This window comes from Pinus tabuliformis, chromosome 7 (genome assembly GCF_031772625.1).
Source record: "Pinus tabuliformis cultivar Carrire ecotype Pingquan chromosome 7, CPIR1, whole genome shotgun sequence".
Lineage (NCBI taxonomy): Eukaryota > Viridiplantae > Streptophyta > Pinopsida > Pinales > Pinaceae > Pinus > Pinus tabuliformis.
In genome coordinates, this window is record NC_142293.1 from 2,010,611,546 (window position 1) to 2,010,626,424 (window position 14,879).

The following is a 14,879-nucleotide window of genomic DNA, read 5'->3' on the forward strand; positions in this document are numbered from 1 at the left end:
GCCGATATGCTGCGCATGAAGGCTTCTAGTGCGCTAGTGCCACCGGATGGAGCACTGACCATAGAAAATGAGGCTGACAGGCCCACGTTTAGCACCTCGAAGGGAGTTGGGTTGAACTTGGTAGCGCTTCTGTGCAAAGCACTCCACCTTTTGCAGGATGGAGTAGTTGCAAAGCTGAGGGCCCAAGAGCACCGTGCCCTCCAAGTGATTAGCGAACAGTGGATCAACAATGAACAGATGACCCTATAGAGAAATGATGCCATCTTCGCTGAGACTGGGGCGACCAACCAAAGCAATAAGATTATGCAGGTCATTGAGGAGGCATGTAGAATGGTCCCAGAGTTGGCCATTCCAGAGGAAGAGCCAGTCGAGGTATGCATCCATAAGTTGGCCACAAGGGTGCATGAAATTTGGACTGAGATGGTGTGGGTTTAGTTGGAGTTGAACCTGCAAATTACCCAGCTACGTTTGAGGGTTGAGCCCTCCACACCACCAGAAGTAAAGGAACAGCAGGCGACCATTGTCACAGAGGAAGTCACAGCGGTGGAATGTGCTATAGCAAACTACAAGCAGTTGTTTGAGCAATCATTTGAGGTCCTGACAAGCTTGCAGGAGGACCCAAATATATATAGGCAAGAGACAGAAACGAACGAGATACAACAATGCTATGATGAAGTTAGGGGCACAGCGTGAACCACCACGATCACATATAGGCTAGCCAAGTTGCAGGAGGCCAAGCAGCTGAAGGAACAAGTTGACGTAGCACTGAAAAATGAAGCAATGCTGAAGGTGAGACTAAACCCATGGCTGGAGGAAGCTTACGTAGTCACGGGAAATATTGAAGGCAAGCTTGTGACTTTACAAGAAATGCAACAAAAGCTTCAGGTTGACAACGTAGGAGCAGTGACCGAGAAGAAAGTGGAAGATGCGAAGCAGGCGGCAGCTCAGTGCACGACTGAGGTTATGGTCATATGGGTCAAGCTGGACAGTCTTCGTGTGAAGATATCCGCTCCTACCGAGTGACTCGAGTGCGAGCCATGATGTTTGTGTTGGGAGCCTATTGGGAGCGGGATCCCCTAAGGGCAGTTTTGGGTCTAAAAGCCCATGTTTGAGTCAAATTTTGTAATAAAATTGTAAAGTCTCCGTACTTTTTGGTCACAGAGTGTGAAGGTGTCATGTGTCATAAAGGATAGTCTTCCCTTAGTTTTGTAAAGTAAAGTTGGTTGTAAGAGATCTACCCATGGTCTGCAGACCATGGGATTGTATACAAAGAGCTAAGCTCTAACTAGTTTTAAGGACGGACGATGTAAGAGAGTTGTAGCTCTGAAGGAAGAAGTCTAAGTCTTCGGTCGTAGTGTAGGTAGAGGCTTTGTAGCTGAGTGCGTAGGGGCCTAGGGTAGAAGTCCACAGTTGAGTGCGTGTAACCTTTCAACTATGTGTGCAAAGCGAACAGAGTTTTTAAACACTTGGAAGATATCAATAAAGAGAAATATTCAACAATTCTTGTGTCTTTGTTTTGTTAATGCATCTGGATATGTTATGTATGAATTTCCTTTATTATTCTTATGTGATGTGTTAATGAATGCAATTATGTTGAATAAATGAACGCTTTTATGATTATTTGTTTACGCGATGTTAACTATAATTATTTGATAAGATAAGAATGCCACTTAGATTAATCAAGGAAATTGCACAGCACACTGCCACAGTAGTGCAAAAGTACTTGAGGAGCAGGCTAGGTCTGCACAAAGGTCGATCATACCCTTTTGCAGAGGAATTGAAGGATGGAATGAAGGGCTCGTCTTGCACACCCTAAAGCAAAGAGACCTGCATGAAGGTAGGGATAAAGGGAATAAAATGACATCACAACCATCTCAGGGTATAGAAACTTGGTTCTAGCATCCCCCCATACTGCTTCAGATGAGACTTCGGTCCGTGCTCCGCGGGCTAATTCCGAAAGGGCCAGTAGTGTAGGGATTTGTTTAGCTAATTAATGCTGAACCTGGGTCAGGCCCCCTCAAGCCAACAACCTTGTTCAGACATAAACCTATCAAATTTTAGATACCACTACCTTGGAGCCTGTTTTAAGCCATACAAGCTCTTCATCAACCTGTAAACCCATTTAATCTGTAGCGTTGGTTTACCGGCAGGAAACTTGATTAAGTCCCAAGTCTGGTTATGTACTAAGGAGTCCATTTCTTCTTTCATGGCTTGCTCCCACTTCTTCTTGGTTCCTACCTACACTGCTTCTTCATAACATTCTGGTTCACCATAATCAATCAACAATACATAATATAATGAAGGAGAGTATCATTTAGGGGGTTTACTTATCCTAGTATATCTTCCAACACCAATTTCAGGTGTTTGAGGTGCTTGTTGTTGGTGTGGTTTTTGTTGTTGTTCTCGATGTTGATCATTATCATTTTCAGGCATCTTCATTTTTTCTGTGATCTCATCAAGCACTATGTATTCTCCATTTTCTTTTTCTTATTTCTTTTCCTACATCTGATCCTTATACAAAACCTTTTCATTGAATATGAAATCTCTACTCCTAATGATTTTGTGTTTTTCATAATCATAAAAGCGATAACCAAAATAATTAACACCATATCCAATAAAGGTACATTTCTTTGATTTTTCCTCAAGCTTTGTTCTATTTTCTTTATTAATGTGGACAAAGGCTTCACAACCAAAAGTCTTTAGAAAAGAGTAGTTTATCTTTTTACTTGTCCATGCCTCCTCTGGAATACCAGCATCCAAGGGAGTTGAAGGCCCTCTATTTATTAGATAAACAATAGTATCTACATCATCTGCCCAAAATTGTAAAGGAAATCCTACATGAAATCTCATGCACATTTCACGCTCCATGATTGTCATGTTCATCCTTTTAGACACACCAGTTTCCTGTGGTGTTCTTGGAACTGTCTTCTCTCTGTGAATTCCATTCTCTAAACAATAGCTATCAAACTCTTTACTGCAATATTCACCTCCATTTTCTGATCTGAGACACTTCAACCTTTTTCCTATCTTATTTTCAACCAAAGCTTTCCATTTCTTTGACTTTAACCATCATGGTAAAGTATTTAACAACTTGATTTAGGTTATACTGTCACCCTGGAATTGTGGCCAAATTCAAAGACATAATAATATATGCTTCCTTTACTGCATGCCCATAGTCATGTAGTGTGAAAGCACCACATTGTAATGGGAAATTTGGCCAAATAGCTTTCCTATGTTCTCTCAGGTCTTTGGTTAAATCGCCCTCCCCTATTGTTTGGTAAGCTATCTCTCTAGCCAATAGCTTGTCTGGGACATAATATGGGAGGACATGTGGAGAAGCAATGCTCCCAAAAACTCTGATGTAAGTGAACGTCTCTTCACCAAACCATCTAGTAACTGGAAATATGTCTACCTTGGTTGCTTCAGAAAATATAGGGGCCATTCTATCAAAATGGTTTTATGAATAGGCAGCATAATACCCTAGCAGATTTTGTAAAAATGGGGATGGAATTGGGATTCCCACAAGATTTTATGGTATACATGGATGGGGAGTGGGTTCTGTACAGTCCACTTCCAACCCATGTTTGGAAATTGAGAACAAAAACAAATGGCGTCCATAACATAAGCACTCATAAAGAAAGGGGGAAAATTTCTTGAAGAAACACTTTTCTTTTGTCTATATTCCCTAATGGTCGTTGCTAAATTGTTTGATAAAATCTGACTCTAGTTTATAATTGTTGCGTTAACTGCTACATCAATTCATCGGAGCCACTCCATCGAAAATTTTGTGCTATCAGCTTTACCAAATAACCTACACATCATCGCTGATGAAAAATTATGTGGGTCAGAGAGGGATGCTATTGGGTACATACCATATTTATCCCATTTTAATTTTCCTCCGCCATACCTCTAGGTATATGTAACGTCCAACGTGTCCTCATTCTCATTGGTAAAATGCTCAAGATAATCTTTTTTATAGAGCTTTTGAGGCTCTAACAGCTGGTACATTTGGTGTAGATTGTCTGGTGTGAAAGACCCCATGACCTCATGTCTTTTATTCCTAAAAGTTCTGTCTGATACATCCACATCATCAATCACCCATTTTACCATATCTGTGTATGCTAATATCTTAGGTCTCATAGCTATTCTGTGTCAAAATGAACATGTTACTTCAAAGTAGGAAGCGTCTGACAATTCTTGGGCATCAGTTGTTGCCTTTGTTACCAGTGGCTTGGGTTTCTCTTCTTCCAATAGGTTATACATAGCTTCCCATGACGTGGTTCCTTCGTCTTTGTTGCAAGTGGTATCAAAGAAAAGTGGTATCATGTCTGATTTCTCTGATGCAGTATCTTTTCCCTTCTTTTCCATCTTTTCCAATGTTGTTTTCTTCGGAGGTTCCCTGAAATGGAGAAATGGAGATTATTGGATAAACACAGAGTGAAAATGACAGTGAAAATTCAATGATACAGTTAACTCCGAAAGGTGACAAGAAAGGAGCTTTTATTCAAAAATGCAAATGAAAGATATCAAATCACGTGGAGCCATTTTAAACATAAATTCCATTAACACTTTTTAAATACACACTAATATCATTTATCATGGCCTTTATTACTCATTTAAGTCATTGCATTGCAAACGTGAAAGCAAAAACTTTAAGGTGATGAGTTTGAAGTGTGAAATGTCGATTATGCAATTGCGATAAAGATTATCACAATATCACATTTTAGATCATGTGTTATTTCGGAGTTGTTTAGAATTCTACGACATGCGAGTTGAGCGGCATACCTTTTATTGTTTAGAGTGCACTTTTCTTAAATCAATATTTATTGTGTAAAGTGACCTTTTACTAAGCGTCAGACTTAACTATATTTTATAGCATTTATCACATACTTTCATCAGGTCCATGTCATATCACGTTTCATAAACCTTTCATAGTTCACAATATTGGCCTTTAAGTAGAGTGCTGCAATGCGATAAGTTTTGGCTTGTTATGTCACAATATCACAATTTGCATATTCCAAAGGCTTTGTTATTTGTTCTTTTCGTGAATGTCAATATGTGATTGCAATAGGAACTTTATTCTACAAGAAATACCTTAAGCCTTAATTTTAAATGTAAAGTTTAATGATATCCCAAGTTTATTACAGTGATCCCTTCTTATCGCAATTCGCAAATCGTGGTTTGCTAATTAAACTTTGACACACATGATCCAGTAATATGTGATGAAGCAATAATTTCTAGTCATAAATGGATTTGACTTCATACCTTATATTATTGTGTAATTTATTTCTAATAATTAAAAAATAAAGTGCTTAAGTGCTAAGGTTTTTGGATGATTTTTTATAAAGGGTCCCCATTTATTAATAAAATATTAACCAGTAAATCAATAAACGGGGGGGTTGTTGAACAGTACGACACATGGGCATGGGTTTTTCCAGGTATGATAATGTTTTTTAGCCTAACCTTTCCATTTCTAGATAGCCATGGTGTGGTGGTTTCCTTTTTATATGGTCGAGTTGGATTGCTGGATGGACTCGAAGCTGAGGGGGTGGTCCTAGGATTATTCACAAGACCTACAAGTCCAAGGATGGGAGACACAATAAATCCTAAATGTGAACACCTCAATTGAGCCTAGAAATCCCTTGCTCAGTGAATGGAAGGATACACGATTAATTTCAGAGGTGAGTACCCTTTATTGGGCCTAGGAATCCTAGGATGGGATACAAGGTAAATCCCAGATGGTGGAGACCTCGTAGGCCTACAAATCCCTTGACCGGTAATGGAGGGATACACGGTAAAGCTAAGAGGTTGGGACAAATAAATCCCTCACTGTGTAGGTGGAGAGATTTTGTGGCATCCATGCTTTTTTTTTTATCTAGGTGGATATTGGTGGCCACCCACCTATTCCACCTAGACCTCTAGTTGGTTTCATCTGTTTCCTTGTTTATTGTATAACTTACTATTTTTAGCAGTTTTTTGGGTCCTAAAATTCCAAAGCAGTTTTGACCCATAAATGATGTTTTTTTGAGGTCCACAATAAGCCCACATCCATAGCCACGGGCCTACCACAAATCCTATATTACTTGGAGAGACCTTTCCAACAAGGTATCGTACGTGCCAAATGGAGATAATGTGACCAAATTGCTAACCCGAGAAGCTGGCTGCCAAACTAACCCCAACAAGGCCCACAAATTCTTGGCGTTCCATCTCCTGGGGTTAGGCTTTTGGTTGTTTAGTGTTTTATTTTGTTGTTTAATAATAAATAGGCCCTTAAGCCTCATTACATAGTTCAGAGGCATGTAGCCATCACATATCTTCTCAGAGATAAGCTACCATTGCCCGAGCTAGTTTATTTCCATTTCTATTTGTAAGCATATTTCAATATTTTATATTAATAAATTGAAGTGTTATTTATATTGCATATTTGTATTTATGGTTATATCTATGATTTTTTGTGTTCATGTTTAAGTTCAAATTGGTGGTATAAGAGCGATCTACTCTTTCTCTGTTTTTCTTTGCATGTCCCCAACAAGGTCAAGATATAAGGAGTTAGGGCTCAAACTGGTCGAAACTTTGCAAGACCAGCCTCGCAAATGTTGATGGCCTCCCATGGTGGAAGAGAATAAAGAAAAGGAGGTAGGATATCCTATCAAAATCTTGCTTGAAGAAGCCATCGAGTGACAGAGGAACATGATGATGGACAACTTTGCCCAGATCCTTCAACGACTACCCAAAGGTGACACATATTCTTCCAGCAGTCACTCTGGAAGCACACCCTTTAAGGTACACATTAACTTTGACATCCCCATATTTGAAGGCCAGATTGATTTAGACATTGTAGATAAATGGTTAAATCTACTAGAAGGATATTTTGTTGTTCATAATTTTTCCATCCGGGAAAAGATTACTTTTGCACTTCTCAAAGCCTCCCCTCACATCAAGTACTAGTGGGAATCCTATTGTGAGAAGAAGGATGAAAGTACACCCTCACTATTTTCAGGCACACCCACTGGGGATTCATTCCAGGATGCCATGGAGGAGTAGTAGTACCCTGTCAGGAGCTATGAGGATAAATACATAAAATGGACCACTTTGCGGTAGGGAAGGGACCAAGACATGCTGGAGTTTACCAATATTTTTCATACCCTTCGAATGAAGTTGGGTATCAAATATTCTGAGTGACATTTGGTACTCAAATATCGCGGTTGTCTACAAAGATACATCCAGGACAAGATGGATTTCCTGGACATCTCCTCACGTAGCACGACGTACCAATACACTATCAATATTGAGAAAAAATTAAACAAAGGAAGCGAGACTTTGGATCTACAAATATGAAGCAAGGGAAAGACACCCCCAAACCACAGAGCAAAGGATAAATCTAAGGTGGGGCAACCCAGGACAACCCACCAAAGCTGCAAGAAAATAACAACACCCTGAAGACAAAGAAGGGCATGGGAAAATGGTGTGAGTTCCATAAGAGCTCCAATCACAACACAAGTGAGTGTCAGGCCAAGCAGTCATTGGTGGCCGAGTTGAAGGCTTCCAAATCATATGTATGTTCCAACTCTGAATCAAAAATTGACAAGGGGAATGACAAAGGGAAGAAAATCATTGACGTAGAGCCCAATTCCATCATGGCCACCACCAAGATCCATAATAATGAGCCTGAAGATCCAAAGGAGGGGGAATGCCTCTTCCACTCATAGATGTGGGTGAATGGTTCTCCATTGCAGTTCATTTTTGATAGAAGGAACCAAAATAACCTCATATCAATAGAGGTTTTGAAGTGGCTAGGTCTACCAACTACAACACATCACAATCATACACCATTAGGTGGCTTCACCAAGGATGAGATCTTCGTGTTGACCAACAGTGCTACCTTTCCTACAGCATCAAGCCCTTCACGAATGAGGTACTATGTGATGTTTCTCCTCTTGAATTTTGTGATGTATTATTAGGAAAACCATACATGTGAAAGTGACATGTTGTATATGAGTCTAGACCTTGCTCTGTGATTATTACTTTGGGAAACAAGTTGTACAGGATACTGGAGGTAGGCCCACCTCCCGCCATCTCTTTGATCTCTGCAAAATAATGCAGTAAGATCATTTCACAAACCAGGAAATTTGTTTTCCTTGTGATTCACCCTCAGGGAAAGAAGAATATTGTGGCCCCAACTTCCAAACAAGGCTCCTCTACACAATAGTAGTAGATGGACATGGTCGTGGAGGAGTATAGGGACATGTTTTCCTCACCTACGGGGGTACCTCTACACTGTCAAGTCAAGCACTCCATCGATCTGACCCTGGACAAGCTGCTACCTAACGGACCCATATATTGACACTCTGTTCTAGAGAACAATGAGATCAAGAGGAAATTCAAGAGTTTTTGTAGAAATGGCACATCGGGCCAAACTGATCACACCCTGTGAGAGCCCACTTGTATTGGTACAGAAGAAGGACAGGACCTAGAGACTTTGTATTGACTATCAAGATCTGAACAAGATCATTGTTCAAAATAAGTACCCAATACCATGGATTGATGACCTTTTGGACCAGCTCAAGGAGGCTAAATATTTCAGCAAGATTGACTTGAAGTCTGGTTATCACCACGTGGCCATCGAACCCTCTGATGTGTGGAAGACCACCTTCAAATCCAAAGAGGTCCTTTTCAAATGGTTGGTCATGTCTTTCGGGTTGATGAATGCCCCCACAACCTTCATGAGTTTGATGGAAGACATCTTGTGACCCTTCACCAATGACTTCGTGGTGGTCTATTTAGATGACATCTTGATCTTAGAGTTGGGAAGAGCACCTCCACCATATTTGAAAGGTCCTCTAAACCCTACAACAACACAAGTTGTATGCCAATATGGAGAAATACATTTTTGGCATGACCCATGTTCAATATTCGGGATACATCATTGATAAGTAGGTTATGCATGTTGACGCAGCCAAGATATAAGTCATTCGATATTCGTTAGCCCCAACCATTCTAATAGAGCTCCACAGGTTCATGTTGGGGTTCTCTCATATCACTTGGCCTTTAAGTCAGGTCACCAAGGGCAAAGTGAAAGAAAAGTTCTTTTGGCCTAAGACCCAATAGAAGGCATTTTCTGAGTTGAAGCAGTGGCTCTACTTTGCACTATTTCTCACATTAACAGACCTACAACAACCACTTGAGATTCAAACATATGCCTCCAATTATGCTAATGGTGGAGTTCTTACTCGGCAGGGGCATCCAGTGGCTTACCACAGTGAGACACAGTCCGAAGGAATCCCACCTATGAAAAAGAAATGTATTCCATTGTGTAGGTCTATCAAATGGAATCATTACATTCTAGGGAAGTAAATGGTCATCCACATAGACCACCGACCCTTGCAGTTCATACAGACACAAGGGAAGTTGTAGAACAATTTCCATCAGAAATGGTCCACATACCTGCAAAAATTCCATTTGAAAATTAAGTACAAGAAGGGAAGCACCAATAATTTTGCTAACTCCCTTAGCCGACCACCATTCTTGGTGTTTATCACTATGCTCAACTTCTGTGGGTACGAGACTTCGAGGTGGACGCATCTTTATCAGAGCAATCCATAATTCGGTAACACATACCAAACACTCCTGGAAGGTAAGAAAGTTCCAAATTTTCACCTACAAGATGCACTATTATGCCACCTAGGATACATCTGCGTTCCTTCAAGCGAGCATACCATGATGATTTTCAAGGTGCACTACACTCAAGTCGTTGGACATTTTGGAGTAGAGAAAATAGTGGCAGTACTGCAAAAATAGTTTTACTGGCTGAACCTTTCTCAAGATGTTGGGAGGTACATTAAATCCTACACTTCCTCCACCATTATGAAACCAACCATCAAGAAGTAAGGCCTATATACTCCTGTTCCTACTCCTAATCGACCTTAGGAATCCATCTCCATGGAATACATGTCGGGCCTTCCTTCTTCCAAGCATGACAATGACTGTGTTTTCGTGGTCGTTAACAAATTCTCTAACATGGTCATTATGGTGGCCTGCAAGAATAGTATCAGAGCAGAGGCCATTGTTAAGCTCTTCCTTGAGAGAATGTGGGTACACTTTGGGATCCCATAGTCCATTGTCTCAAATCGGGACAACATATTCCTAAATGCATTTTGGTCAATTCTCTGTTAGATGCTTGATACAAAACTTGCTAAGTCCATGGCTTCCCATCCCAAACTAATGGCGAAACAGTGGTCATCAATAGGATGATCGTACACTTTTAGCACGTGTACAACTCGAAGCATCCAAACACATGGGATGAAATCCTACCCTATGTCTAGCACAGTTACAACAGAGCTCAACTCAATGGGCCACAACCCCTTTCAGGTAGGGTTAGGATTTCAGCCATTATGCCCCATTTATGTGGCCATACCATTTGCAGCTACTCAGGTAGATTCAACTCATGTCTAGTCCAAACCTAACAAGGTTAGTAGATTCATTGAGTGCATTCAACACATTCTCCAGTAGGTCCATGATATCTTGGACAGAGCTAAAGCTAAGTACAAGCAGTGCCATGATCAGCATCGGATTCCATACAAGTTCCAGGTGGGCGACAAAGTATGGCTACATTTGTAGAAGGAGAGCCTCACTCGACCCCACTGCAAGATTCACCCGCTCTGATATGGGCCATACACCATCACCAAGGTTGTAGGGGATAATTCCTTCAAGCTCAACATTCAACCATTCCTTGGTTTGCACCGAGTGTTCACTGTAGACCACCTTCGACCATATTTTCCACCATTGTTGGACACCTCTGACATTGCAGAACAACTCACACCAACAGAGCAAGACCTAGACTACATGGAAAAAGACACAACTTATTAGATCATGGATACAAAGATCAAGAACACTCACCAACAGAGGATCTATATATATCGAGTTGTCAAAGTAGGCAAACTCCTTCACCAGGGCAAGTGGTTCATCAAGGACCAGATTCAACAGCAATATCCTCACCTCATGGAGGCTTTGCACGCAATGGGGACCATTTCTTCCTAATGAGGGAGGAATGATCAATGTGGATATTGGTAGTCATGCACCTATTCCACCTAGACCTCCAGTTGGTTTCATCATTTTCCTTGTTTATTGCAGCATTTACTATTTTTAGCAGTTATTTGGGTCTGAAACTTTCGGAGCAGTTTTGACCCCCTAAATGGCATTTTTTTGAGGTTCGTAGTAGGCCCAAAACCATAGGCAAGGGCCTACCATAAATCCTGTAGTAATCAAAGATATATTTCCAACAAGGTATTGTATGTGCCAAATGGAGATAATATGACCAAGTTACGACCCTGGGAAGTTGGCAACCCAACTAACCCCAATGGGTCCCACAAAATCTTGGTGTTACATCTCCTAGGGATAGGGTTTTGGATGTTTAGGATTTTCCCTTATTGTTTAATAATAAATAGGCCCTTGAGCCTCATTTTAACACAATTTAATGGCATGTAGCCACCACATCTCTTCTAAGAGATAAGCTACCATCGCCCAAGCTAGTTTATTTCTATCTCTGTTTGTAAGCATATTTTAGTATTTGATATTAATGAAATGAATTGTTATTTATGTAGTATATTTTTATTTATGGTTATATCTATGATTTTTTTCATTCCTGTTTAAGTTCGAATCAATTTTGGCCTAGTGATCCGGTGAGGATTGCGGTAAAGCATGGTATTGTATGTTTATTGTTTATGGCCTAGTGAGCCGACAGATATTGCGGTAAAGCCTCGTTATATTGTTGAGGGTGAGGTGGTGTAGCCTCAGGAAGCCTTGATTGATTTTGGTTATAAGTCCCACATTCATGCTTGGAATATGGCATGGCGGTGATTCACTGAAGAGATACTTGGATCACCCAATCTATGGTCTGGTGGAACGTGGAAGTCCCATACCTAGTTGGATTTTGAGTTCATTAATAAGAGTTCCTTTCCTTGGTATTTTATGAGAAAATGTATTGGTTCATATGAGACATTTATGGTTGATGTATACTTTTTATTTCTATTGGTTATATGTTGGTTATGAGCATGTTTTCTGACAGTGATGATGCATGGATCTCATCATCTTTTGATTTGTCAATGAACTTGTAATGAATATATGACCTAATAGATTATAATGCATAAAATGTGATAAGGCATCAATGCTTCCTTACGAATCTCAAATAAGTATGAGACCCCTATGCTCAAATATGTTGTTATGACCTGTAGATTACATGTGCACAATGTGTTCAACGAAATGTCTTTCATGGTTAGGCTTGGTTAGTTCGAGTCCTTGATCAAGTTTTATGTTAGAGGATTTGTCTTAGTGTCTTGTATTGTCTTAGAAAGTCTCATCAAGTTCTAGGCAGTGGTTTTTAGACTAGCTCTGAAAAAGTGGATTAAATATCACAATATTTGGCAGAGAACTAGATGAAAAAGACTACAATCTCTCCCTTGTAGGCATTGTGGGAGAAACTGGAGGGTCCCACTCGCATACATTCCCATGTCATGGGAGAGACTAGGGATTTAATTCATTGAAAATCTAGGTTAACTCAAGGGTTGGGCACCTAGAGTGGTATATTAACTCATGGGGGTGTTGTAGCACCCGAGTTAGGTTTGTAATGTGTTAGTTCATCAATTCCACTTCCTTAACTGCACTTAGATACTTGAATCATATCATAGTAACTCTTCGTCACATGTTTACCCCAGTGGACCGGTTATCTTGGGTAAATGTGGGAGGGGGTGTTACAGAGTGGTATTAGAGCATAGTTCAACACATGGACTGGAATGGCAGAATTTGTTTGTCATGCATGCATGAAGGTTGTATATGTTCTTGTTATGTATGCATGGTGATGCTCATTGTTGCAGTTGTGTTGTCATGTAGCAGTTGATGATGTTGTTGTTGGGATATGTTTATCATGAATGCATGTTAGTTGTATATGCATTTGTTATGCGTGTCAATGTCTATATGTTGTTATGCATGCATTGTCATGGTTATAGTTATGCATGTATAGTAGGTAAAACATGCATTGTGAGGCCATTGTATGTAGTTGGTTTCATCATGATATTGTTCATAAGATATGATGTTGATATGTTGGCTAATATAGAGTAGGAGATGCAGACTATTAGAGCGAGGTTGTAGCTCTAGACTTCGGCGTAAGAATAGATCATCATATAGGTTTACATATTTGGCATGCAGGTATGTGGTTAACGACTATTATAAGAATTATGGTTACTTATATACTTCTCATTTTATTGTTGTTATGATTACATGTATGATAAATTCTAGTTTATTAGTGTAGTTATATGAACATATATTGGATAGTCATGAATGATAGTAACTTGTTGTTATATGCATTTTTGTTGTTGCTTTATGTCAGTTAACTTGATGATTATGTTATATGTTGTTGATGAGTATATTAAATGTTATATTGTTGTTGTTATATGTTATTTTGTTAGATTGTTGTTGTTCTATGTTAGTTACCTTGATTATTAGGGTTATTGCATTTAAGATCTTGATGTTATATGTATTGTGTTAACATGGATTGGCCTATGCAGATGGTTATGGTTACGATATTTAGGTACAGACCGACATATTTGTGATATGGTGTTGTACTAATCTAGATTGACTATGCATATTTGATTGTTATGAATGAATGACAACTTTTTATGAGTTTATGGTGTAAACATAGTAGTTAGTTACTATTATGATATCATGACCTTATTTATGTTTGAGTCAATGTGTTGTGAAGTTATATCGTGCTAATCTAGATTGATTGTGTAGACAATATAGCCTCCCCTGAGATACATTAAGGTATGTGTTTTCTTATGTTGGTTATTTGGTGTTTGAATGTTTGATTATATCATCTATTTCGTGTTTGAGTGTTTGGTGTCTTTATGTCATCTATTTGTTGCTTGAATGTTTGATTAATCTCATGATATGAGTATGTATTTGTAATATTGTATGAAGGAATGATCTTTTTTTAATATGGTTGTACTAATACATATGTGTTGGGTTGTGTTATATTCTTTCCATGACTAGCCAAAGTAGTTAACTGGGGGGTTAGAGGGGGGGTAGAGCTCGCCCTTCGTTGCGCCTATTATGCAGTGCGGGGACGGCAACCCCCCCTATCCAAGGGGTTTGAGGGGGGTGGGTAGCCCCCCCTCTATGTGGTCTAGAGCAGCGCCCCGAGGAAATTTTTTTTGGACTCTATATTAGTTTGGGTGGACCTACCTATGGTTTTTTGCATGGTTTTCGCACATGGTTTTGGATGTGATGGTTTTTGGTCCATGGGTTTGGACACGATGGTTTTCGGTACATGGTATTGGATGCCTTGGCATGTATAAATATGTATTGTAACATTGAAAGGAACATAATGAAAAATCAAGCTAGTAGTCCTAGTTTTGGGATCTAGGGGAAAATCTCTGTGTATATGTGTTTTATGTATTATGCTTGTTATAGCTCCAAATCTCACTATTATGGTTTGTGATGCTGTACTCATGGCCTAAGGCAAGCCCTCCTTCTAGACCTGGTCCTAAAATTTAAAAAACAGTGTTTTATCCCTTATACGCGACATTGCCCTCAGTTAAACGCGTGTATACGTGGGTATGTGTATAGCCAACCCGCGTGTATGTATTAAAACACTTAAAAAAATATAAAACTCCTTATTTTCGGGCGGAGATCACAAGTTTTACCTGCTGATCACCTGTTAGTGCCCGTGGCCCAACTGTCCCCAACCAACTCCTAACTAAAAAACTACTTTGGAGATGGTATAAAAAGACCTCAAAGGGAATGCCTAAGGAGAGGAGAGAGGAGAGAGAAAGGTTATTATGCTAATATTTTTCCCTTGACCAGGTCTGAAGTCCCTTTTGCCTTCT

At 39.7% G+C, this 14,879-nt stretch overlaps 1 protein-coding gene across 1 annotated transcript in view; it reads left to right on the top strand.

The window, feature by feature from the left end:
- The first annotated feature begins 867 nt into the window (after positions 1-867).
- The window catches only part of LOC149256550 (nuclear transport factor 2-like), a 49,544-nt gene continuing 35,532 nt past the window's right edge, over positions 868-14,879 (top strand). Inside the window, exon 1 of the mRNA XM_089455403.1 lies at positions 868-960. Within this exon, the coding sequence (XP_089311529.1) occupies positions 868-960 (93 nt within the window). The remainder of the gene's footprint in view (positions 961-14,879) is intronic.